At 48.5% G+C, this 24,231-nt stretch overlaps 1 protein-coding gene across 16 annotated transcripts in view; it reads right to left on the bottom strand.

The window, feature by feature from the left end:
• LOC125727429 (NACHT, LRR and PYD domains-containing protein 3-like) overlaps positions 1 to 24,231 on the bottom strand; it is a 152,300-nt gene that overhangs the window by 111,008 nt on the left and 17,061 nt on the right. For 4 of the 16 annotated variants that reach the window (XM_049004120.1, XM_049004121.1, XM_049004119.1 and 1 more), the window contains exons 8-14: positions 19,953 to 20,126; positions 19,403 to 19,576; positions 19,008 to 19,181; positions 17,401 to 17,574; positions 2,327 to 2,500; positions 2,166 to 2,212; positions 52 to 593 (exon numbers count right to left, since the gene is read on the bottom strand). In XM_049004120.1, the coding sequence (XP_048860077.1) occupies positions 76 to 593; positions 2,166 to 2,212; positions 2,327 to 2,500; positions 17,401 to 17,574; positions 19,008 to 19,181; positions 19,403 to 19,576; positions 19,953 to 20,126 (1,435 nt within the window). In that variant the 3' untranslated portion in view covers positions 52 to 75. Of the gene's footprint in view, positions 1 to 51; positions 594 to 2,165; positions 2,213 to 2,326; positions 2,501 to 16,680; positions 17,131 to 17,400; positions 17,575 to 19,007; positions 19,182 to 19,402; positions 19,577 to 19,952; positions 20,127 to 24,231 lie in introns of those variants that run through there. The other 12 variants (XM_049004131.1, XM_049004132.1, XM_049004127.1 and 9 more) reach the window with 11 other exon arrangements.

Consider the following 24,231-nt stretch of genomic DNA (forward strand, 5'->3'; position numbering starts at 1 on the left):
CATTTCAGAGTAAAAAGGATTATAAAGGTTAAAAAGCAAAGATTTGACCTCTTTGCCAGGAGAACCAGCAACACGTCACAGTGACACTGAGGAGTTATAAACCCAAAACCCTGGAAAGAGGGACTCAGTGAATGAGGAGCTGAATCTGTGCAGGGGGGTCAGTCCATCAGAGGAGACTCTGTAGAAGGACAGAGCACCAGCCCCCCAGTCCAGATACACTCCTACTCTGCGGGAGCCTGAGGGCTTTATGGGTATGAGAGTCTGTTTATTATTGTGCCGGACAGAGTAACTGTTAGTATTACAGCACAGACTCCATGACTTGTCATTGAATCCAAGCCCACAGCCCCTCCCTGCTTCCCTCCTGATCCCTTTATAAGTCACTCCTATCACAGCTCCATCTCCATCCCACTCAGCCTCCCAGTAACAGCGGCCAGTCAGACTCTCTCTGCACAGAACTTGCTGCATGCTGTCAAATCTCTCTGTATGATCAGGATATGGCTGCTGCTCTGCCCCCCATGTCACCTTCCTGTTCCCCCCTGACAGAGACAGGCGTCTGTTTGCTGTGTTGGGGTCCAGCGTCAGCTGGCAGGAGTCTGTAGGCAGGAGGAAGAATTATTAATCCCATCAGGCCGCCTGTACTTTATGTTTCTGTACGATATAAAAACAGCACAGCTTCCCCTAACGAAGCAAGAACTGAAGTTTATGAAACATAAGGAGGGCGCGCGATGGCGGCGGGAAGAGCCGGCAAAATGGGGCGTGAGCTAAACTAACAGCTTAATTAATTTAATAAAAAAATTACAAAGCAGCGACATTCCTCAGACATATTCATCACAAGCATATTTACCACAAAACGGCACCAGAGATCAACACTAAAGTCAGTGTCTTTCCTTCTAATCGCTAATTCCGGCGCGTGCGGCTTGAAAATGGCCATCAATAACAGAATATTTAAGTAATATTATTACATGTTTAAAGTGATATTTAATAAACATTTGGACCTGGATTCTGATATAAATGATGATTCCGGCACAGATCGTGCATCATAAAAAACAGGAAGGTTTTCATTAATTCAGAAAATAATCCCGTTTTTCAGAGCAATATTTATCTCATTAATTCGGAAAAACAGAATAAATTTTTCCCAGATGAATGCAATACGCTTCCACAGAGAACCGCTTACCGCGCGCGTGACTGTAGACGCTGCGCCGCTGCCGCGAGGCGTGAGCCCCGCATCTCGCGCACGCAGGCGACCGCTCTAATCTGTTAACATGGGCGCCGAAATGAAATTTGATATTTTCCGCCGCACATCCAGTGCGTCCCGGGCGCTAGTTTCTTTTAGCACCTTGGATACTTTCTAACGTGGAGAACTTTTTAATATTCATGAGCGAAGCCCTACACGATTGGCTGGCTGATTAATATTTATGAGAGGGGCACTACCTCATTGGCCAGTTAACATCGACTTGTGCTGCCTGTTTCTTCTACCTAAAGCAGGGGTGTCCAAATCCAGTCCCGGGGGGCCGGTGCCCTGTGTAGCAAAGTTCTTTCCCTGTTCCACCATAAATAATTCAGCTCAAGAGCTGTGTGGTTATTAGCACAAGGAGATGAATCAGGTGTGTTAAGTGAGGGGAAACCCAAAAATGTGCAGGACTCTGGCCCTCCAGGACTGGATTTGGGCTCCCCTGGTTTAAGGCATTCAGTGACCAATCAGTAATATTCTCTCATGAATATTAAGGATGTTCCAGAACCACCCTGTAAAAATGCAAATTCACATTTTGCACTTGAGGAGAGAGTCTCACTGCCTACAGGTGCCTCCTTAGGACAATACTAACGAATCTCACACAGAAAACACATACACTCACGGCATCCGCAAAAAGAACAAATGCAAAGGATTCTTTTTTTGTGAAATTAAAGATGTATAACTAATTTGTAAAAAAAAAAAAAAAAAAAAAATTTATATGATTAAATGAATTGATAGTGTTTTTGGTGATGATTTTGATATTTTGTTTCTCGTTTGGATGTTTGTCTAAAATGACATGAAACTCACCTAAACACAAACATGGAAATCCATCTACACACAGTGCAAAAAGCCACACTCATCACAACAATTGTGTGAATACAACCATTACATAGTATTCATGGTATTATTAATAAAAACATGCAAAGACACTTACATTTCTGTACGCCTGGTCTGGTCCTGCACTCTCCACCATGATCCACACTACAGGAGAAGCAGAATGACATAGTACTGCTGTATCCATTTATTTATTGGTGCTTCTTCTTCACATACATGCATAAGTATCTGTAGCGTGTCAGACACACACTCTGTACTCACTGCAGCTTCTCCAGTTTACAGCTGGGATCCTCCAGTACAGCAGAAAGCAGCTTCACTCCTGAGTCTCCTGGGTGATTGTAGCTCAGGTCCAGCTCTCTCAGGTGTGAGGGGTTTGACCTCAGAGCTGAAGCCAGGGAAGAACAGCCTTCTTCTGTGACTCTACAGCCTGACAACCTGCAGAGAGACAGACAAAAACTCCCCAGTAAATAAGATCACCTCACCATTACAAGAATTACTTTTAAGCAAGAGTGACTCTTCTAATAAATATTTCAATAATCATGCAAAATTAACATCTTTTGAACATTTAATAAGAACCTATACTTCTCAGAACAAGAACCAGATCCAGTTGATATAGAATCATTTAAAAATAATCTAGACTTACCCATATTAAACAATGAAACAGCAGATGCCCTTGATGCCAGAGGTGGAGATTTCAGGTCCAGAGAGTACAAATCCAGACCAAGATTTTGTTTCAACCAACCAGATGAATATAAAGAGTCACAGTCACAGAGACTCAACTGGTTTGTTGAATCAAAACCTTGGTCTGGATTTGTACTCCCTGGACCTGAAATCTCCACCTCAGCTTGATGCACCATTAACATCAGAAGAACTCCATAAGGTCCTCAACCAAATGCCTAACAACCAATCGCCAGACCGGATGGTTACCCTGCAGAAATCTATACACATTTTGGGGGCATATTATCTCCACTCTTCAATAGACTGGTAAGAGAAATTAAACATGCATCACAAATCCCATCAAATATGAGCGCAGCAACCATTACAGTGTTATTGAAACCTGATAAAGACCCAACACCACCCTCCAGTTACCGGCCATTACAGTGTTATTGAGACCTGATAAAGACCCAACACAACCCTCCAGTTACCGGCCATTACAGTGTTATTGAGACCTGATAAAGACCAAACACAACCCTCCAGTTACCGGCCATTACAGTGTTATTGAGACCTGATAAAGACCCAACACAACCCTCCAGTTACCGGCCATTACAGTGTTATTGAGACCTGATAAAGACCAAACACAACCCTCCAGTTACCGGCCATTACAGTGTTATTGAGACCTGATAAAGACCCAACACAACCCTCCAGTTACCGGCCATTACAGTGTTATTGAGACCTGATAAAGACCAAACACAACCCTCCAGTTACCGGCCATTACAGTGTTATTGAGACCTGATAAAGACCAAACACAACCCTCCAGTTACCGGCCATTACAGTGTTATTGAGACCTGATAAAGACCAAACACAACCCTCCAGTTACCGGCCATTACAGTGTTATTGAGACCTGATAAAGACCCAACACAGCCCTCCAGTTACCGGCCATTACAGTGTTATTGAGACCTGATAAAGACCCAACACAACCCTCCAGTTACCGGCCATTACAGCATTATCGAAACCTGATAAAGTCCAAACACAACCCTCTAGTTACCGGGCCATTACAGTGTTATTGAGACTTGATAAAGACCCAACACAACCCTCTAGTTACCCGCCACTCTCACTAATGAATACAAACTTGAAAATCATTCCAAAAGCTCTTGCCACTCAGTTACAGTCAGTCATTCCATCCTGATCAGACAGATTTCATCAAGACAAGACATGGCTCGGACAACATCCATAGATTATTTAAATTTAGTCAATACTGCTCAGCATACCCACACTAAAACCATGATTACATCATTAGATGCAGAAACTGCATCTGACAGTCAGTTGGACATTCCTCTTTAATACACTGCATAGATTTGGCTTCGGAGAATCGTTCACCCACTGGGTTAAAATACTGTACACCTCACCCAAAGCTACAGTGTCACAGATGGGATGACATCACCTGCATTCACACTCCGACGGGGAAGACGGCCTGCATGCCCACTCTCTCCTTCAGCGTTTGCCATCTTCATAGAAACAATTGTGGCAGCAATACGACAGAACAGTGAAATAAATGGAATTCATACTAATAAGTCAACACAAAATTAATCTCTATGCAGATGATATGTTGCTGTTTTTATGAAACCCTCAATACATGAAATTTCAATTTTATTAATACCTTTTCAAAATATATCAAACTACACAATAAACTGGAAAAAAGCCCATAATATTCTCACTGTCTGAAGATGCCTGGGATTCGGCCGATCAGGATGGTCCATTTCACACTGGAAATATCCGGTACTTGGGTATCTACATCTCCCACAGGCTGTCAGACTTGGTTACCCTCAACTACACCCCCTTATTCAAAACAATAGATGAGTCTCCCACTTGAATCAATAAAAATAAAATTACTCGTCCAGAATAATTTCAGAAAAATTCTTTCAAACTCATTAATGTCACATTTTTGCTGGAAACACAAAAACACAAAATCAAACATTCCACATTACAGAAAAGTAAATCTCAAGGTGGATTACAAGCTCATTTTTCTTAATTATTACTTAGCAAATCAACTGCAAGACTTAACTAAATGGTCACACTGCAGTAGTAACAGCAGCTCATGGTTACAGCAGGAGCAGCTGTACTGTAAAAATCTCAGACATGCAGACTTACTCAAAATGTCATTAAAGAAACAAAACTGCTTTATCAACACAGTGCTGCCATTTCCACAGCACTGACAGCCCAGTGGAAAGCCATTAAAATCACTAACTGTACTCTCATACCCTGCAAATACACGCCAATCTGGAATAATCTGGACTTCCTACTTCACAATATCACCATTCACTATCACTCACGGGGACAGAAAGGGATTACACATCTCCACCTCCTTTTCAGTAACAGTCATTTCATGACATTCGAAGATTTAATCCATAAATACGGGTTGAGAATATGCAATTTTTCTAATATTTACTAACTGAATCCAGCATCAAAACCAAAATGGACCTCACACATAATACACTGAATCCTCCTCAGATGAGACAACATTCTGCAACTTAAAAATAAAAAGAAACCTCTAGAATATATAATCCTCCATCTGCAACAGACACATTGATATTTGTACCAAAAATTAACTGGAATAAGGACCTTATCTTTTCCCCCAGCTCTGATTTCTGGATGGACGTCTGCAACAACATATTCACAGTGACAAATACTGGCCTTCAGTTCAGTACAAAGTAATTCACATAAAACATATGACTCAATATAAAAAGTGGTCAGTAATGATACCTGCTCACAGTGTACAAGGGGTGTCACAGATAATTATCTGCATGCTCTGTTGGCCTGTATACCTGCTCACAGTGCACCATGGGTGCCACAGGAAATTACTGTATGTTCTCTATAGGTGAAAGATCTGGACTGCAGACAGGCCAATTCAGCACCCAGACTCTTCTCCGACGAAGCCATGTGGTTGTAATATCTGCAGTATGTGGTTTTGCATTGTCCTGCTGAAATACACAAGGCCTTCCCTGAAACAGACGTCCTCTGGAGGGGAGCATGTGTTGCTCTAAAACCTTTATATTCCTTTCAGCATTCATAGTTCCTTCCAAAACATGCAAGCTGCCCATACCGTATGTACTTATGCACCCCCATACCATCAGAGATGCTGGCTTCTGAACTGAACGCTGATAACACGCTGGAAGGTCTCCCTCCTCTTTAGCCCGGAGGACACGGCGCCCTTGATTACCAACAAGAATGTCACATTTGGACTCGTCTGACCATAGAACACTTTCCCACTTTGAAACAGTCCATTTCAAATGAGTCTTGGCCCACAGGACACGACGGCGCTTCTGGACCATGTTCAGATATGGCTTCCTTTTTGCATGATAGAGCTTTAGCTGGCATCTGCAGATGGCACGGCGGATTGTGTTTACCGACTGTGCTTTCTGGAAGTATTCCTGGGCCCATTTAGTCATGTCATTGACACAATCATGCCGATGACTGATGCAGAGTCGTCTGAGGGCCCAAAGACCACGGGCATCCAATACAGGTCTTCGGCCTTGTCCCTTACGCACAGAGATATCTCCAGTTTTTCTCAATTTTTTTGATAGATAAATCCTTTGCAATTTCACGTTGAGGAACATTGTTTTTAAAGTATCCCACAATCTTTTTATTCACTCGTACACAGATTGGAGAGCCTCTGCCCATCTTTACTTCTGAGAGACTCTGCCTCTCTGACATCCCTTTTAATGATAATCAGGTTACAGACCTGATATCAATTAACTTAATTAGTTGCTAGATGTTCTCCCAGCTGAATCTTTTTAAACTTTCTTGCTTTTTCAACCATTTGTTGTCCCTGTACCGACTTTTTTGGGACATGTAGCAGGCATCAAATTTGAAATGAGCTCATTTACTGGATAAAGGTGTACAATTTCCCAGTTTGAACATTTGTTATATTATCTATGTTCTGTTGTGAATAAAATATAGGCTCATGTGATTTGAAAGTGTTTTATTTGTTATTTCATTCAAGTTTAAAGAACCTTTCTGGAATTCTGGTTGTTTGTATGTTTGCTGGGGGCGGCATGGTGGTGCAGTAGTTAGCACTGTTGCCTCACACCTCTGGGACCCGGGTTCGAGTCTCCGCCTGGGTCACATGTGTGTGGAGTTTGCATGTTCTCCCCATGTTGTCATGAGGTTTCCTCCAGGTACTCTGGTTTCCCCCCACAGTCCAAAAACATGCTGAGACTAATTGGAGTTGCTAAATTGCCCATAGGTGTACATGTGTGAGTGATTGGTGCATGAATGTGCCCTGCGATGGGCTGCCCCCCATCCTGGGTTATTCCCTACCTTTTGCCTATTGCTTCCGGGATAGGCTCCGGACCCCCTGCGACCCAGTAGGATAAGCGGTTTGGAAAATGGATGGATGGATGTATGTTTGCTGATGTTTGCAGCAAACTATTTTGTGGATAAAAGATACCTCAACGCCCGCCCCCCCCCCCCCCCCTTACTTTTTTGCTGTTATTTTTATTAATTATTATTATTACTGTTTGTTTCATGTATTGTATGTTTCAATCATTACAGATATGTATGAAAGTGTGTCTGTGTATGTATGGACATTCATATCTATGTATTAATATACACTGCTCAAAAAAATTGAAGGAACACTTTTTAATCAGAGTATAGCATCAAGTCTATTAAACTTCTGGGATATTGATCAGGTCAGTTAAGTAGCGGAGGGGGTTGTTAATCAGTTTCAGCTGCTTTGGTGTTAATGAAATTATCAACAGGTGAACTAGAGGGGCAACAATGAGACGACCCCCAAACCAGGAATGGTTTAACAGGTGGGGGCCACTGGCATTTTTCCCTCCTCATCTTTTCTGAGAGTTTTTTCACTAGTTTTGCATTTGGCGACGGTCAGTGTCACTACTGGTAGCGTGAGGCGATACCTGGAGCCTACAGAGGTTGCACAGGTAGTCCAACTCCTCCAGGATGGCGCATCAATACGTGCCATTGCCAGAAGGTTTGCTGTGTCTCCCAGCACAGTCTCAAGGGCATGGAGGAGATTCCAGGAGACAGGCAGTTATTCAAGGAGAGCTGAACAGGGCCATAGAAGGTCCTTAACCCATCAGCAGGACCGGTATCTGCTCCTTTGTGCAAGGAGGAACAGGATGAACACTGCTGGAGCCCTACAAAATGACCTCCAGCAGGCCACTGGTGTGAATGTTTCTGATTGTTTGGTCAGAGACAGACTTCATGAGGTTGGCTTGAGGGCCCAACGTCCTCTAGTGGGTCCTGTGCTCACTGCCCAGCACCATGGAGCTCGATTGGCATTTGCCATTGTTAGGTTGAAGAAACTTTTATTAATCATTTTGTTATCACTCCTGTATGATCAGCAATGAATGTAAATATGTATATACATTATTTTGTTTTCCCCTAGCCTCATACTTTAGATTATATTAATAATAGCATTCCCACCTTAGCAAAACCAGAACTTTCTCTCACCTCCCTATTCTGCATGACTCTTGCGCCTCCCACTGACTATAAATAAAGGAGTCAAGGGGAACCACCCTTTGTAACACATTCTGCTGTAGTTTGCATTGCAGAGAGTGTGGGTACCCTTGCAAGTAAAAACTATAAAGTGTGTGTCTCGTAAATGTGGAGTTGGGGTGGAAACGCCGGGCGCTTTCCCCAACAGCCATAGAATACCAGAATTTGCAGGTCTGCCACTGGCACCCTGTGCTTTTCACAGATGAGAGCAGGTTCACCCTGAGCACATGTGACAGACGTGAAAGGGTCTGGAGAAGCCATGGAGAACATTATGCTGCCTGCAGCATTGTTCAGCATGACCGGTTGGGTGGTGGGTCAGTGATGGTCTGGGGAGGCTTATCCATGGAGGGACACACAGTCCTCTACAGGCTAGACAACGGCACCTTGACTGCCATTAGGTATCAGGATGAAATCCTTGAACCCACTGTCAGACCCTTTGCTGGTGCAGTGGGTCCTGGGTTCCTCCTGGTGCACGACAATGCCTGACCTCATGTGGAAAGACCATGTAGGCAGTTCCTGGAGGATGAAGGAATTGATACCATTGACTGCCCCCCACACTCGCCTGACCTAGATCCAATAGAACACCTGTGGGACATTATGTTTCGTCCATCCGATGCCATCAGGTTGCACCTCAGGCTGTCCAGAAGCTCAGTGATACCCTGGTCCAGATCTGAGAGGAGATCCCCCAGGACATCATCCGTGGTCTCATTAGGACGATGCCCCGACATTGTCAGGCATGCATACAACCATGTGGGGGCCATACAAACTACTGAGTATGATTCTGTTACTGTAATGAAATTTCAGCAAAATGGACTAGCCTGCCACATCATTTTTCACTTTGATTTTCGGGGTGTCTTTGAATTCAGCCCTCTGTAGGTTGATAATTTCATTTCCATCAAACGATGTGGCATCCTTTCCTTCCTAACACATTACCCAGCCTACATCAGTATAGATATCCAGCATGATTTTTTTCCCCATTGATATCTGATGTGTTTTCAAAGTGTGTCATGCCCGGCTCGTCCGCTCCTCGTGTGTGCCACGCCCCCTGATTACCCACGTGTGTTTCCCGAATTGTACCCAGCTGTTTCCGTTTGCTGTCATTCAGTCTGGTGTATTTAAGTCCTGGTCTCCCCTGTTTGCTTTGTCTGTCATTGATGTTAGTCGGCGTTACATGTCTCCTGCTCCCAGTTCGTATATTAAACCCTCGTTAATCCCCGATTTCCGCCTGCCTGCATCCTTTTTGCCCGTTCGCCTCGCACGATCGCCGCTCTACCCGCGATCGCCGAGCGTTCCCGTGACAGAATGACAGACCACAAAAAGAAGCGGAGAGGGAGGAAGAGGCTCCCTCAAGAGCCGATCTCTCTCGGCGCCTGCTCGCTCTCCAGGCTTTGGCTTCCGGCGGAGGACGAGAGGGAGGTACCTGCCCTACCTCCAGCCCGGGGGCCGACCACACGCGTCCCCGATCCTGCGTGGAAGTACTGGCTCTCTAGTGAGGACGAGGACGAGGAGCCCTTCCACTACCCGGAGCCAGAAGCCTATCTTCCACCGTCCGTTTTCACGGACATCGCGCCGCCTCCCGCAACCGCCAGGCGCCAGCGAGGGAGACGGAGGAGAACGGCGATCGCCAGTACGGAGGACCTCCCTCCGTCCCTGCCGGCGGACCCCGCTCCCGTGCGGCCGCCGCTGCCGGCGGACCCCGCTCCCGTGCGGCCGCCGCTGCCGGCGGACCCCGCTCCCGTGCGGCCGCCGCTGCCGGCGGACCCCGCTCCCGTGCAGCTGCCGCCGCCGCCTGCGCAGCCGCCTTCGCTGCCGCCGCCACCCGCGGTCCTAGCTGACCGATACTTCACCCTCCAGGGGCTTTATTGGAGGGTGATGGGAGAACCGGCCCCACAGGCCCCCCTGGAGGGGGAAAGACTCGCCGCACAGCTGGGGCAGGACTTCGACTCCTTTACTCCAGAATCCCCTTTTTCAGATCTGGAGAAAATGGCTGAGGACCTCCGGAGGCTAATCCAACTCCGGAGAACGCCTGCAGCTCCCGGGCCGGCGCCCCCTCTGCAGCCGCCTGCTGCAGCTCCCGGGCCGGCGCCCCCTCTGCAGCCGCCTGCTGCAGCTCCCGGGCCGGCGCCCCCTCTGCAGCCAGCTCCTGTTCCTGACCGCGCTCCTGTTCCTGACCGCGCTCCTGTTCCTGCAGAGGCGCCCCCTCTGCAGCCGCCTGCTGCAGCTCCCGGGCAGGCGCCCCCTCTGCAGCCAGCTCCTGTTCCTGACCGCGCTCCTGTTCCTGCAGAGGCGCCCCCTCTGCAGCCGCCTGCTGCAGCTCCCGGGCAGGCGCCCCCTCTGCAGCCAGCTCCTGTTCCTGACCGCGCTCCTGTTCCTGACCGCGCTCCTGTTCCTGACCGCGCTCCTGTTCCTGACCGCGCTCCTGTTCCTGCAGAGGCGCCCCCTCTGCAGCCGCCTGCTGCAGCTCCCGGGCCGGCGCCCCCTCTGCAGCCGCCTGCTGCAGCTCCCGTCAGTGCTCCTGTTCCTGACCGCGCTCCTGTTCCTGCAGAGGCGCCCCCTCTGCAGCCGCCTGCTGCAGCTCCAGTTCCTGACCGCGCTCCAGTTCCTGACCGCGCTCCAGTTCCTGACCGCGCTCCAGTTCCTGACCGCGCTCCAGTTCCTGACCGCGCTCCAGTTCCAGCAGAGGCGCCCCCTCTGCAGCCGCCTGCTGCAGCTCCCGGGCCGGCGCCCCCACTGCAGCCACCTCCTGTTCCTGACCGTGCTCTAGTTCCTGACCGTGCTCTAGTTCCTGACCGTGCTCTAGTTCCTGACCGCGCTCTAGTTCCTGACCGCGCTCCAGTTCCTGCAGAGGCGCCCCCTCTGCAGCCGCCTGCTGCAGCTCCCGGGCAGGCGCCCCCTCTGCAGCCGCCTGCTGCAGCTCCCGGGCAGGCGCCCCCTCTGCAGCCGCCTGCTGCAGCTCCCGGGCCGGCGCCCCCACTGCAGCCACCTCCAGTTCCTGCAGAGGCGCCCCCTCCGCCTGCTGCAGCTCCAGCTCCTGTCCCTTCTCCCCCAGTGACTTTTTCTCCCTCGTCCCGGCGAACTCGACCCCGACCGGGGGTCATCATGTCTGTGTCCCGTAAAGGGAGGGGACACAGACGCAGGGCTGGGGTCCCGCCCGCCCTGCCCCCTGGCTCGCCCTGCCTCGCCTGCGCTGGGGCTCGGTTGGCGCCTGCGGGTCCTGGCCCTCCGGGTCGGCTGTCGCCTGCGGGTCCCTCTCCGATGCCTCGTCGCCCTGCCTCGCTCCCCCCTCCGGTGCCTGGTCGGTCGCTTGGGGGTTCCCCGACGGCGGCTCCTCGGTTGCCTGCGGGGCCCCTACCTCCGGCCCTCCTCCGGACGTCGCTGCCTGCTGCGGCTCCCCCCTCCTCCGGACCTTCGCCCTGGCCCCTTCCAGCTCCCTCGTCCCCTTCCCTGGTGCTCCCTCCTGCTCCCTCCCTGGCCCCTCCGCGGGTCCCTCGCCCTGTCTCCTCGGCCCCTCCGGGGTCCCCTCCGGCTCCGGCCTCCCGGCCGCCTGCGGCCCCTCCGGCTGCCTCCCGTCGCCCGCTGGGTCTCCCTCGGGCTTCCCCTAGTTCCCCCTCCTTGTCTCCCTACGCCCCTGCCTTTGTCCCGCCTGTCTCTGCCCCTCTGTTTTCTGCTCGCCCTTTCGTTCCGCCCGTCTCTGTTCCTTGTGCCCCGGTGTACCCGCCTTGCACTCCTGGCCCCTTTGTTCCACCCGTTCCTTCTGTGTCTCCCTTCCTGGTTTGCCTGTCTGCCTTCCCGACCCTCTGTCAGGTTTTGTCTTTTGTCTTGTCCCTCGCTCTGTTTTGTGCCTCGGTCCTGTTCCCTGTCCTGCGTTGATTCTGTTCTTGTTTTTCAGGTCCTGTTTTGCCTCGTCCCGTCCGTCGCCCCCTTCCTTGGCGCGCCCGGAGTAGCGCGCCTTTGGGGGGGGGTTCTGTCATGCCCGGCTCGTCCGCTCCTCGTGTGTGCCACGCCCCCTGATTACCCACGTGTGTTTCCCGAATTGTACCCAGCTGTTTCCGTTTGCTGTCATTCAGTCTGGTGTATTTAAGTCCTGGTCTCCCCTGTTTGCTTTGTCTGTCATTGATGTTAGTCGGCGTTACATGTCTCCTGCTCCCAGTTCGTATATTAAACCCTCGTTAATCCCCGATTTCCGCCTGCCTGCATCCTTTTTGCCCGTTCGCCTCGCACGATCGCCGCTCTACCCGCGATCGCTAGCGTTATCGTGACAAAGTGTTCCTTTAATTTTTTTTGAGGAGTGTATATGTGTGATAATTTTTTATTTACTAATTTCTTTTTGACAATTACGGCTCCTATCATCCACAACCATCATATATAAATACAATCCTGTCTTTGTTTTTTTCCTTCTTTGCGTTTTTCTCCTTTTCTTTTCCTCTCCCCTCTACGACTCACATTAAATACTGACTTCACTCGCCCCCCAGTCCTGCCACTGCACACTGTCACAGACACTCTCACACACACGTACCCTGCTGCAGATATTCCATTATAACGGGATTATACTGCACCTTCAACTCCACCTAGCAGACATACCTATGAGGGGATTGAGGTATGGATTGATTCTGATCGTGTTTGGACTAAACACCCCGGGATTCAAATACATCTTCCACCGTGATTCACCCACATTATTGTTGTGCCACAGGTGAACTGCGCAAACATGTTTTTTCACTGATCACTTATATAACTTGTTTCTCACAGAAAGAGCTAGAACACCTATCTTGCCTTTCCCAGCGGAAAGGGAGGCTTATCTTTTCTCTCCCAGGGGAAAAGGGAAAGCCTTGCCCAAAATGCTTCATAACCGCAAGCGCAAAACAGCCTCACCTGGACAGGAATTGGAGAATAAAGAGAATAAAGAGAGTCCCTGAGGGGAAGGGTGACCCTGGCCAGCTCGCCCCCTCCCCGCACGCGTACCACTCCAGATTTAGTATAAAGAAAGGGGGAGAGCTCAGTACTGACCGGAGATCAGCCGTGGAATAGAGCGCGCATCGCCCGGCATTTCTCAGAAATCACGTGTTGGTCTCCTCCCAGGACTGAAAGGGGCTCCCCGGTCCGTGTGTGAAGGTGGGTGATTATAGCACATCTGAGTGTAGATGGCTTGTGGCTACTTTTTCATTTTATTAATTAGTGGGATTACCTATCATCCATCCATCCATCCATCCATTTTCCAAACCACTTATCCTACTGGGTCGCGGGGGGTCCGGAGCCTATCCTGGAAGCAATGGGCACGAGGCAGGGAACAACCCAGGATGGGGGGCCAGCCCATCGCAGGGCACACTCACACATCATGCACTCACACACGCATTCCTATGGGCAATTTAGCAAGTCCAATTAGCCTCAGCATGTTTTTGGACTGTGGGGGGAAACCGGAGTACCCAGAGGAAACCCCACGACGACATGGGGAGAACATGCAAACTCCACACACATGTGACCCAGGCGGAGACTCGAACCCGGGTCCCAGAGGTGTAAGGTAACAGTGCTAATCACTGCACCACCATGCTGCCCCCGATTACCTATCAATGCTTATGAAATTTTTCATAATTTTGTGTATATTTTAAGAAATATTTCTGAACGGACCAAAGTGAACCTGATTGTTCCTTCGACAGCCCTATATCCCCCTCTAACATTAAAACAATATTCTAGGTGGGGTCTTACCAAGGAATTGTATAATATTAGCATCACCTCATTTAAATTAAACTCCACACACCTAGAGATGCAACCCAACATCCTATTGGCCTTTTTAATTGCTTCCCCACACTGGTGAGAGTGGGACATGGAAGCATCAACATACACACCGAGTTCTTTTTCATAATTAGTTACCTTTATTTCAGTGGAACCCATAAAAAAATCTGTACTTTATATTTCTGCTCCCTGCATGGATTACCTTACATTTATCTACATTAAATTTAATCTGCCAGGTATCAGCCCAGTCGCTAATTAAATCAAGATCCCGCTGTAGCCTCTCCGCTGCTAGATCAGTATTTGCTACATCATCCACCTTGGTGTCGTCTGCAAATTTAACTAGTTTACTGTATGTATTGGTGTCAGTATCATTAATGTAAAATAGGAACAATAGTGGTCCTAAAATTGAACCCTGCGGTACCCCACTATGAACGCAGGCCCACTGTGACATTGTGCCTCTAATAACTACCTGCTGTTTCCTGTCTGTTAACCAGTTTTCAATCCAAGTTGCCACAGTTCCTAAAATCCCTGCAGCTTTGAGCTTAAGCAACAGCTGTTTGAGGGGGACAACATCAAAGGCCTTCTCCAAATCTAAGTACTTTATGTGATCAATTTCTCTTTTTGCTTCCTCAAAGAACTCAGAAGAGTGTCTGCGGCAGGGTACGTGTGTGTGAGAGTGTCTGTCTTACAGTACCCCACCCCCTGTGCATTAGGTGACCTGCCCCAACCAGAGGCACAGGAGAAAAGAACCACTCCCCCAAACTAGGGGCTAGAACTTACTTGAACAGGATCTACTTCTCCTAAATCCATGTTGGCTACCCCTCAGAATGTTATTTGTATCCAGGTTATTTGTATCCATAACTTTTCCAGTTATGCAAGTTAAAGTAATTGGCCTATAGTTTGCTGGATTACATTTATCCCCTTTTTTGAATATGGGTGTTATATTAGCATACTTCCAATCATAAGGTACCACATGTGCAAATAAGGATTTCGGAAACAGTAAAGTTAAAGGTTGGCTAATAATAACCCTCATTTATTTTAAAACTATAGGTAAGATGCCATCAGGACCCTGTGATTTATTTATTTTGATCTTAGCCAGGCTTTGTACCACATCAGCCTCAGTTATACATACATGCCCTCTGCAATTATTGGCAGCCCTTTGTACAAGGGGTAAGAAAAAATCCACTTTCTGGTGAAGGTGCTTCATCTCACATGGAAAAAATTAGAAAAATCCAACCTTTACTTAAAATAAATTTATTTGAAGAAAAATCTAATTCTTCATCAAGAAATAATTATTTTTAACAAAAACACATGAGCCACGATTATTGGCAGCCCTGCAAATTATAGTGAACACAATGTAACTGAAGCATGTTTCCCATGTAAATTATACATATTTGAGTTGATTGGAGTGAATAGGAACCTTCAAGCTGTAATCCATGACTTCCTGAGTAACTGGGGTACAAACATGAGGAGACACAGAGGCCAAATTCCCTTAGTCATCCGTCAACATGGGAAAGATAAGAGACACACAGACCAAATGAGGGAGAAGTGTACTGACCTTCATAAGTCAGGGGATGGGGATTAAAAAATAGCTACTCGCCTTAAAATGCCCATTTCTACTGTTAGGGCAATAATTAAAAAGTGGACATCAACTGCAACTGTTAGAAATCTGCCTGAAAGAGGACCCAAGTTTATTTTGCCCCCACATACAGTGAGGAGGATCGTAAGAGAGACAAAAAATCCCCAAGAATGTCTGGTAATTGACTAACAGTCAAAGTAAAATCTTGGGGTTACCACGTCTCCAAAAAACCATCAGATGCCCCCTTCATGCTAAGAGACATTTTGACAGTTATGACAGAAAGAAGCTTTTTTTGTCAGTTACTTAAAATGTTAGAGCCAGGAGTTTGCAAAACATTATACAACTTTGACTGGAATCAAATTCAACTGACTGATGAAACAAAGATGGAGCTTTTTGGTAATAAACATTCAAGGTGGGTTTAGCTTAAAAATAAGGATGGTTATAATGAAATGAACCTTATCCCAACTGTAAGATATGGTGGAGGTTCTGTGATGTTGTGGAGCTGATTTTCCTCCAAAAACCCTGGAAACCTTGTTAGGGTACATGGCACTAAGGGGTCCATGAAATACCAGGACATTTTATATCAAAATTTGGCTGCTGCTGCCAGGAAACAAAAACTGGGCCTTCATTGGATCTTCCAGCAGGACGGTGATCCTAAGCACATGTCCAAATAAACATTAAAATGGTCAGCTGACCGCAGAATCAAGCTTCTGCCATGGCCATCTCAATCCCCTGACCTGAACCCCACTGAAAACCTGTGGGCTGAGCTGAAGAGGAGAGTGCACAAGAGAGGGCCGAGGACCCTGGGTGATCTGGAGAGATTCTGTAAAGAGGAATGGTCTCAGATGCCCTGCTCTGTATTCTCCAACCTTATAAAATGTTATAGGAGACTCAGTGCTGTTATACTGGCAAAGGGAGGTTGTACAGAGTATTAAAAGCAGGGCTGCCAATAATCGTGGCACATGTGTTTTTGTTGAAAATAATTATTTCTTGATGAAGGATTTATTTTTCTTTGAATAAATTTATTTCAATGAAAGGTTGGATTTTTCTCATTTTTTCAGTGTAAGATGAAGCTGCTTCGCCAAAAGGTGGATTTTTGTCTAACACTTTTTTCAAATCTTTTCAAGGGGGCCAATAATTGTGGAGGGACTGTATATTGTTTATATACGACACTGTATTTGTACTAAATGGTGGTAAGTTAATCATGTCCTCTACTGTGAACACCCGTGTAAAATAATCATTAGACTCATTTACTATATCAGTTTTCATTTTCAATTATAAGGCCCTTACTATCCTGCAGATGTGTGATTTCAGCTTTTAGAGCTCTTTTGGAGTTAAAATATTGGAAGAAACTTTTAATGTCATCCTTAACCTCCAATGCAATCTTCCTTTCGACATTCCACTTACTGTAGCGAGTCTAATGTTATTTTTTAAGTCAACCCCTAGACTTAGATACTCCTGCTTTATTTTGAAATCACTAGCTATGTTCCACCTTATTATGTCCAGCGTACAGTGTGAAATACCCAGTAATACTCACCTCACTACCCACAGTTTACAGTGTGGAATACCCAGTAAGACTGACCTCAGTAACTCCAGTTTACAGTGTGGAATACCCAGTAAGACTGACCTCAGTAACTCCAGTTTACAGTGTGGAATACCCAGTAAGACTGACCTCAGTAACTCCAGTTTACAGTGTGGAATACCCAGTCAGACTGACCTCAGTATCTCCAGTTTACAGTGTGGAATACCCAGTCAGACTGACCTCAGTATCTCCGGTTTACAGCGTGGAATACCCAGTCAGACTGACCTCAGTAACTCCAGTTTACAGTGTGGAATACCCAGTCAGACTGACCTCAGTATCTCCAGTTTACAGTGTAAGTCCCCCAGTCCAGCAGAGAGCAGCTTCACTCCTGAGTCCTGCAGGTCATTGTCACTCAGGTCCAGCTCTCTCAGGGGTGAGGAGTTTGATCTGAGAGCTGAAGCCAGTGCCTCACAGCATTTCTCTGTGAGTTCACACCGGCCCACCCTTAAAAAAATTAAACACTTTTAAATCCACTTTTTACACTGCAGCACTGTATTCAAATGAGGAGAATAAGGGCCATGACATAATGGATTTTCAGAAAACAATTAAATTATTAAAAATCATTTTAACAATCATTCCGATTCTGTTTGGTGTCCATTATTTTTTTGTCCATAACACGTTAAAGTCAACATGTTTATCTGTAACAGTGCTGTTAACTTTGCTAACCAACACAAATGTTTTGCATGTGTAACCTTGGGCTGCAAGGTTACGTAACCCCGACTACGCCACCAGAGGCCCTGCCCCTCAGGACTTCAAATTAACCCCACGACTTCCCTTTGCATGAACACACAGAGACGCATATCCCAGGATTAAAACAGTTTATTAACAATAATTTAAAAATTAACCCACTCAATCAGTAAACAATTACCAGCATATGACACCACTAAAACACACACACGGGGTTAAGAGCAAAACTCAGGTGCTGGTGGTCCAATACTATAATCACGCCTTAACCCCTTAGCCAGCCAGGGAAGGTGCTTACCTGGAAGAAGGAAAAGAAGGAAGGGGAGACACCACACACATACCCCCCAAGGGCACACACATCCAAGTGGGAGTTAATATCAAAATCACAGCAAACCACATCCTGGAGTTAATACTTCTCACTCACCCCACATTCACTCCATGCAGTGCAAGAATACAACCTCCAACCCCCAAACTCCAGCACCACATTCACTGGCTCTCCGCTGTAAATGGGGAAGAGACTAAACTACCCTCCAGACCTCCTACTATACCAGCCAGCACCCAGTTAGCCCCGATAACCACACCCCCCCCTTATTCACAACAATGCCGGTACAACGCACATAATCTTACAAAACGAAATCAAAAACAGGCAAAACAGCAGTGACCAGCTCCTGAGCATCAGCATGGACCCGGACACACTTGTCACCCCGAACCCAGCCTTATGCCGCAGCCGGGACACGGAACCAACCGCTCACCACCATTTCCGTCGCTCGCAGAAGTATCGCGGCAGCAATCGAACCTCCCCCACTAGCGGCTTCCCACCGCTTTTATCCACGCTGATCCCAATTCATTGGGTGTACCGCTGTTTTGACCCAATTAAGACGCCATCATGAACCGCCCCCATTTACCTAATCAGCGTCTCATACATACCGCCGGATACGGGATCCGCGGATGACGTCATCCCTAGCGATCACCGGTTACACATGGATTACAGTATATGGTTGAATGGATGTTTCCTGCTTCACTGCTTAATTATTTCTAACATGGATCGAGGGCTGATAAGATTGTGGGATATAAGGAAGTAGGAGAAGAAAACAGAACCTGTTTGTGTTTGTTTATTATGTAACTGCTGAAAGGCATTGTGGGTTTTCTTGGTGTCCCGTTACTTTTGTGCAAAATGCATATTCTGTACTCACTGCAGCTTCTCCAGTTTACAGCTGAGATCCTCCAGTACAGCAGAGAGCAGCTTCACTCCTGAATCTCCTGGGTGATTGTAGCTCAGATCCAGGTCTCTCAGGTGTGAGGGGTTTAACTTCAGAGCTGAAGCCAGGGAAGAACAGCCTTCTTCTGTGACTCTACAGCCTGACAGCCTGCAGAGAAAGACAGAAACTCCCCAATAAATAATATCACCTCACCATTATAGTTATTAAATATATGCATGGATCGAGGGCTGATAAGATTGTGGGATATAAGGAAGTAGAAGAAGAAAACAGAAGCTGTTTGTGTTTGTTTATTATGTAACTGCTGAAAGGCATTGTGGGTTTTCTTGCTGTCCAGTTACTTTTGTGCAAAATGCATATTCTGTACTCACTGCAGCTTCTCCAGTTTACAGCTGAGATCCTCCAGTACAGCAGAGAGCAGCTTCACTCCTGAATCTCCTGGGTGATTGTAGCTCAGATCCAGGACTCTCAGGTGTGAGGGGTTTAACTTCAGAGCTGAAGCCAGGGAAGAACAGCCTTCTTCTGTGACTCTACAGCCTGACAGCCTGCAGAGAAAGACAGAAACTCCCCAATAAATAATATCACCTCACCATTATAGTTATTAAATATATGTGATGCTCTAATAAATAATTCAAGAATTACAGTTTAGTGTCTAAGACAAGGCAGGACCCCTCCTCTCTTTCCCTTAGCTAATTGCTCACTGTCTCCTCTTTATAGTATGGAATACACTGTAATACTTACCTCAGTATCTCCAGTTTGCGGTGTGGAATACCCCACAATACTGGCCTCAGTATCCCCAGTTTACAGTGTGGAATACCTAGTAGTACTGACCTCAGTATCTCTAGTTTACAGTGTGGAATACACAGCAATACTGGCCTCAGTATCTCCAGTTTAGAGTGTAGAATACCCAGTAATAATGACCTCAATAGCTCCAGTTTACAGTGTAAATCCCCTAGTGCAGTAGAGAGCAGCTTCACTCCTGAATCCTTCAGGTTATTGTCACTCAGGTCCAGCTCTCTCAGTGGGGAAGAGTTTGATCTTAGAGCTGAAGACAGCACTTCACAGTGTTTATCTATGAGATCACAGCTGTTCAGCCTGAAACAGAAAACACTTTAAGACACAGACATATACACATCCTACACATTAGTAAAATACAAAGCATTACAATAAGCATTTGTTTTCAGTATAATTAGCAGCACAGCTTACACTTCAAAATGAATTATAGTCTGCAGAGTGTTCTGTGCGTCCTGACAATCTGCTGCAGTCATATGATCACTAATTGTGAGTCAGTGCATCTTTCCTCAAAACTAGAGGTAAAAACATTAAGTTCAAGCTACAGCCAAAAATCACAGAATATACAGGAATATATAGAAACACGTCAACAGCAAGATGGACGTGAACCCTCCCATAACAGTCAGACCAGTGCTTCCAGTGCAGTCCTTAGCCATCTTTCTGCCAGGTGTCCCTACACTTGACACGTATCACTGAAAGGAGGAGATGTGAACATTCCCAGCAGCTAATGCAGCAGCAATTGGCACTTGGATTCCTGATCCCATGAGTAAAATCCTTTTTCTCCCTGTATTGTTATACCTGGGAACATGTCAAATCACCAATTACGTCTGGGTGATATGACGATATTATCGGTAATGAGCGTAATCAGACAAGTATCCCGGTGTCGATATCTGACAGTGACTAACCGGCGATTATCGTCTTTGCTGGAGAAACGCGCTTAGGCTACATACAAAGAAAGATAACAGAAGGATTCATGATTTGCTTTCAGTTCAGCTTTCTAGCCAGATTCTGAAGCAGTTAAAAAGAAACATTGCGCAGAATTTCACAAGCATTGTCCCTTGCAGTAACCATGCGTTCGCCATTCTTGTAAGTTCAGTATTGTCACATCACCAACTTCTATCTCTGAGTCAGCAGCCAGAATGTCAGTCATTCAAGTGCAGCTTTCTGATGGGAATTTTGAGCTTCCCAACTCAGTTTTTCGTGTCTGAGTCTCAGGCACGGCTTTAAGTGTGTCCCTGACCCGCCGTCTCGGTGGAGGACTGTCTGCTCGCGGTCGGTGAAGTAGTTGGAGCCGCTAATGTTGTTTCAGCTTCCCGAATGAACAAAGCTATTGTGATCTTTTTAAAAGACGTTTCCATGGTTGATGACCTCATAGAAAGTGGTCTCAACATTAAAGATGAATTCCTACAGATATTGCCTTTATCAAGCCCGTCAAAAAAGTTGTTTTATCCAGTGTTCCCCCATTTATTAGAAATGAACTACTGTCCAACATTCTGGGGCACTACGGGAAGTTGGTGAGCCCGATTAGGATGATTCCTGTCTTTTAGGTGGCAAACATTTATGATTCTTAATGCGCTGCAGGAGGTCCTGAACGTGTGTTAAGATCACAGTGGAGGGGAAAGTTTATATGATTTTTATCAGCTCCGAGAGTGTGAAGTATTTTGCGTGCGGTGGTTTTGGGCATGTGCGGCAGGCCTGCCCGCGAGGGGAGCTCTCCCCGGGGGAGCGCGAGAAGGGGTGTGAGGCCCCGGCGCTGGTGCGGGGCACCGAGCACCGCGGGGGCGCCGATACTGTAGTAACAGACTTGGACTCAGACCGTGGGGACCGGGAGGACGAACCTCCCCCGCTCGTAGTCACTGCCCCCCGCTCCCGAGCCGCACTGGGACGGCGGGCTGACAGAGGAGCCCGGCCCGGACGCAGCAGGGCCTGCTGGCGGCGGCGCGGTGAGTGACTCCGCTCCCGCTGAGACGGCGGGTTGGCAGAGGAGCCCGGCCCGGACGCAGCAGGGCCCGCTGGCAGCAGCGCGGTGAGTGACTCCGCTCCCCCTGAGACAGCGGGCTGACAGAGGAGCCCGGCCCGGACGCAGCAGGGCCTGCTGGCGGCGGCGCGGTGAGTGACTCCGCTCCCGCTGAGATGGCGGGCTGGCAGAGGAGCCCGGCCCAGACGCAGCAGGGCCTGCTGGCGGCAGGGCGGTGAGTGACTCCGCTCCCCCTGAGACAGCGGGCTGACAGAGGAGCCCGGCCCGGACGCAGCAGGGCCTGCTGGCGGCGGCGCGGTGAGTGACTCCGCTCCCCCTGAGACAGCGGGCTGACAGAGGAGCCCGGCCCGGACGCAGCAGGGCCTGCTGGCGGCGGCGCGGTGAGTGACTCCGCTCCCGCTGAGACAGCGGGCTGACAGAGGAGCCCGGCCCGGACGCAGCAGGGCCTGCTGGGGGCAGCGCGGTGAGTGACTCCGCTCCCGCTGAGACGGCGGGCTGACAGAGGAGCCCGGCCCGGACGCAGCAGGGCCTGCTGGCGGCGGCGCGGTGAGTGACTCCGCTCCCGCTGAGACGGCGGGCTGACAGAGGAGCCCGGCCCGGACGCAGCAGGGCCCGCTGGGGGCGGCGCGGTGAGTGACTCCGCTCCCCCTGAGACGGCGGGCTGGCAGAGGAGCCCGGCCCGGACGCAGCAGGGCCCGCTGGGGGCAGCGCGGTGAGTGACTCCGCTCCCGCTGAGACAGCGGGCTGACAGAGGAGCCCGGCCCGGACGCAGCAGGGCCCGCTGGGGGCGGCGCGGTGAGTGACTCCGCTCCCGCTGAGACAGCGGGCTGACAGAGGAGCCCGGCCCGGACGCAGCAGGGCCTGCTGGGGGCAGCGCGGTGAGTGACTCCGCTCCCGCTGAGACAGCGGGCTGACAGAGGAGCCCGGCCCGGACGCAGCAGGGCCCGCTGGGGGCGGCGCGGTGAGTGACTCCGCTCCCGCTGAGATGGCGGGCTGGCAGAGGAGCCCGGCCCAGACGCAGCAGGGCCTGCTGGCGGCAGCGCGGTGAGTGACTCCGCTCCCGCTGAGACCGGCGCTGACCCACCTGTAGACACACCGCAGCGGAACATCCCGAGCCTGAGCTGGACCTGCACTTACTGGATTCTGATAAAGATCATGAGGACGTAGAAAGTTTGGCTGATGACTTGGAAGACTCAAAAGCCTCCATGGACTCCAGCAGCCCTGTAGGTAGGACCAAGGTTTACTCTTTTGAGCAGATCTGTTTCTTTCTGGACAGCACTAAAGGTCAGAGAAAACCTAAGATAGAGTCCTATTTCCCTGATTTGAACCTGTTTTTAGCTTCATGTACGATGGCGATGAGGAAATGTACTTTGGACGAGCTTGATAAACAGAAGCGGTGCAGATTAAAGAAGCTGATGAGCACTGTTAGGAGTGTGTTATGCCACCGCTAGCAGTACCGAGGGTTTATCTTCTATGTTTCTTGTCCTTTATCAGTTTTTTTTTACCAGTTTTATGGCTTCGTTGATTTTTGTGCTTTTACAAGAGACTCACAGTGATGAGGGGACCCAGGCTCAGTGGCGGGCTGACTGGGACGGCCAGGTTGTTTTTAGTCATGGCTCTTCTGTCAGTGCTGGGGTCGCTCTGCTGTTCTCAGAGAGGGTCCCAGTCCTGCGACCGGTGGTTACAGAAGTTGTACCTGGGAGGCTCCTGCGTGTTCAGTTTTACCTGCATGACCTGTTGTGTATGAACCAAATGTAGGCTCAGGACGGGTGGCCTTTTTTACAGATTTACACACGTTCTTAGAGACACTGTCACAGGAGAGCGTTGTTGTTCTGGCTGGTGATTTTAATTCTACTCTGGAGCACGTGCTCGACAGGAATCACGAGGAGCCTCACCCTGGTTCAGCTTCTGTTCTGCGATCTGTTATTGACTACCATGGTCTAACTGATGTGTGGAGAGACCATTTCCCAAAGTGCAGACAGTATACCTGGGTGAAGGTGAACTCTAACATGGTGTCTGCTGCTCGGCTGGACAGCTTTTATACAAACTATCGAAATAAGGGCCGATTTTTAAGCTGTGGCATCGCTCCCTTCCCTCTCTCCGATCATCAGTTTGTTTCTGTCACTTTCTCTTGCACTGATTTCTCCTCGTAACATTGTTACTGGCGTTTTAGTAATAAATTAGTTCAGGACCACAACTTTGTACGATCTTTCTCCTTCTGGGAGGTGTGGAGGGAGAAAAAATCACAATTCAAGTCCCTCAGTCAATGGTGGGATGTCGGAAAAGTGCAAATTAAGCTCTGCTAGAACTATGCTGCATATTTCCAGACTGAACTACAAAACCGGTTTAAAAGACTGGAGGATGAGATCTTGCGGCTGTGCACAGGAGCAGAGCCTGGCAGGGTGGGATATGCTGAGGCCCTGCAGAGGA

The sequence above is a fragment of the Brienomyrus brachyistius genome, unplaced genomic scaffold (assembly GCF_023856365.1).
Source record: "Brienomyrus brachyistius isolate T26 unplaced genomic scaffold, BBRACH_0.4 scaffold97, whole genome shotgun sequence".
Classification (NCBI taxonomy): Eukaryota; Metazoa; Chordata; class Actinopteri; order Osteoglossiformes; family Mormyridae; genus Brienomyrus; species Brienomyrus brachyistius.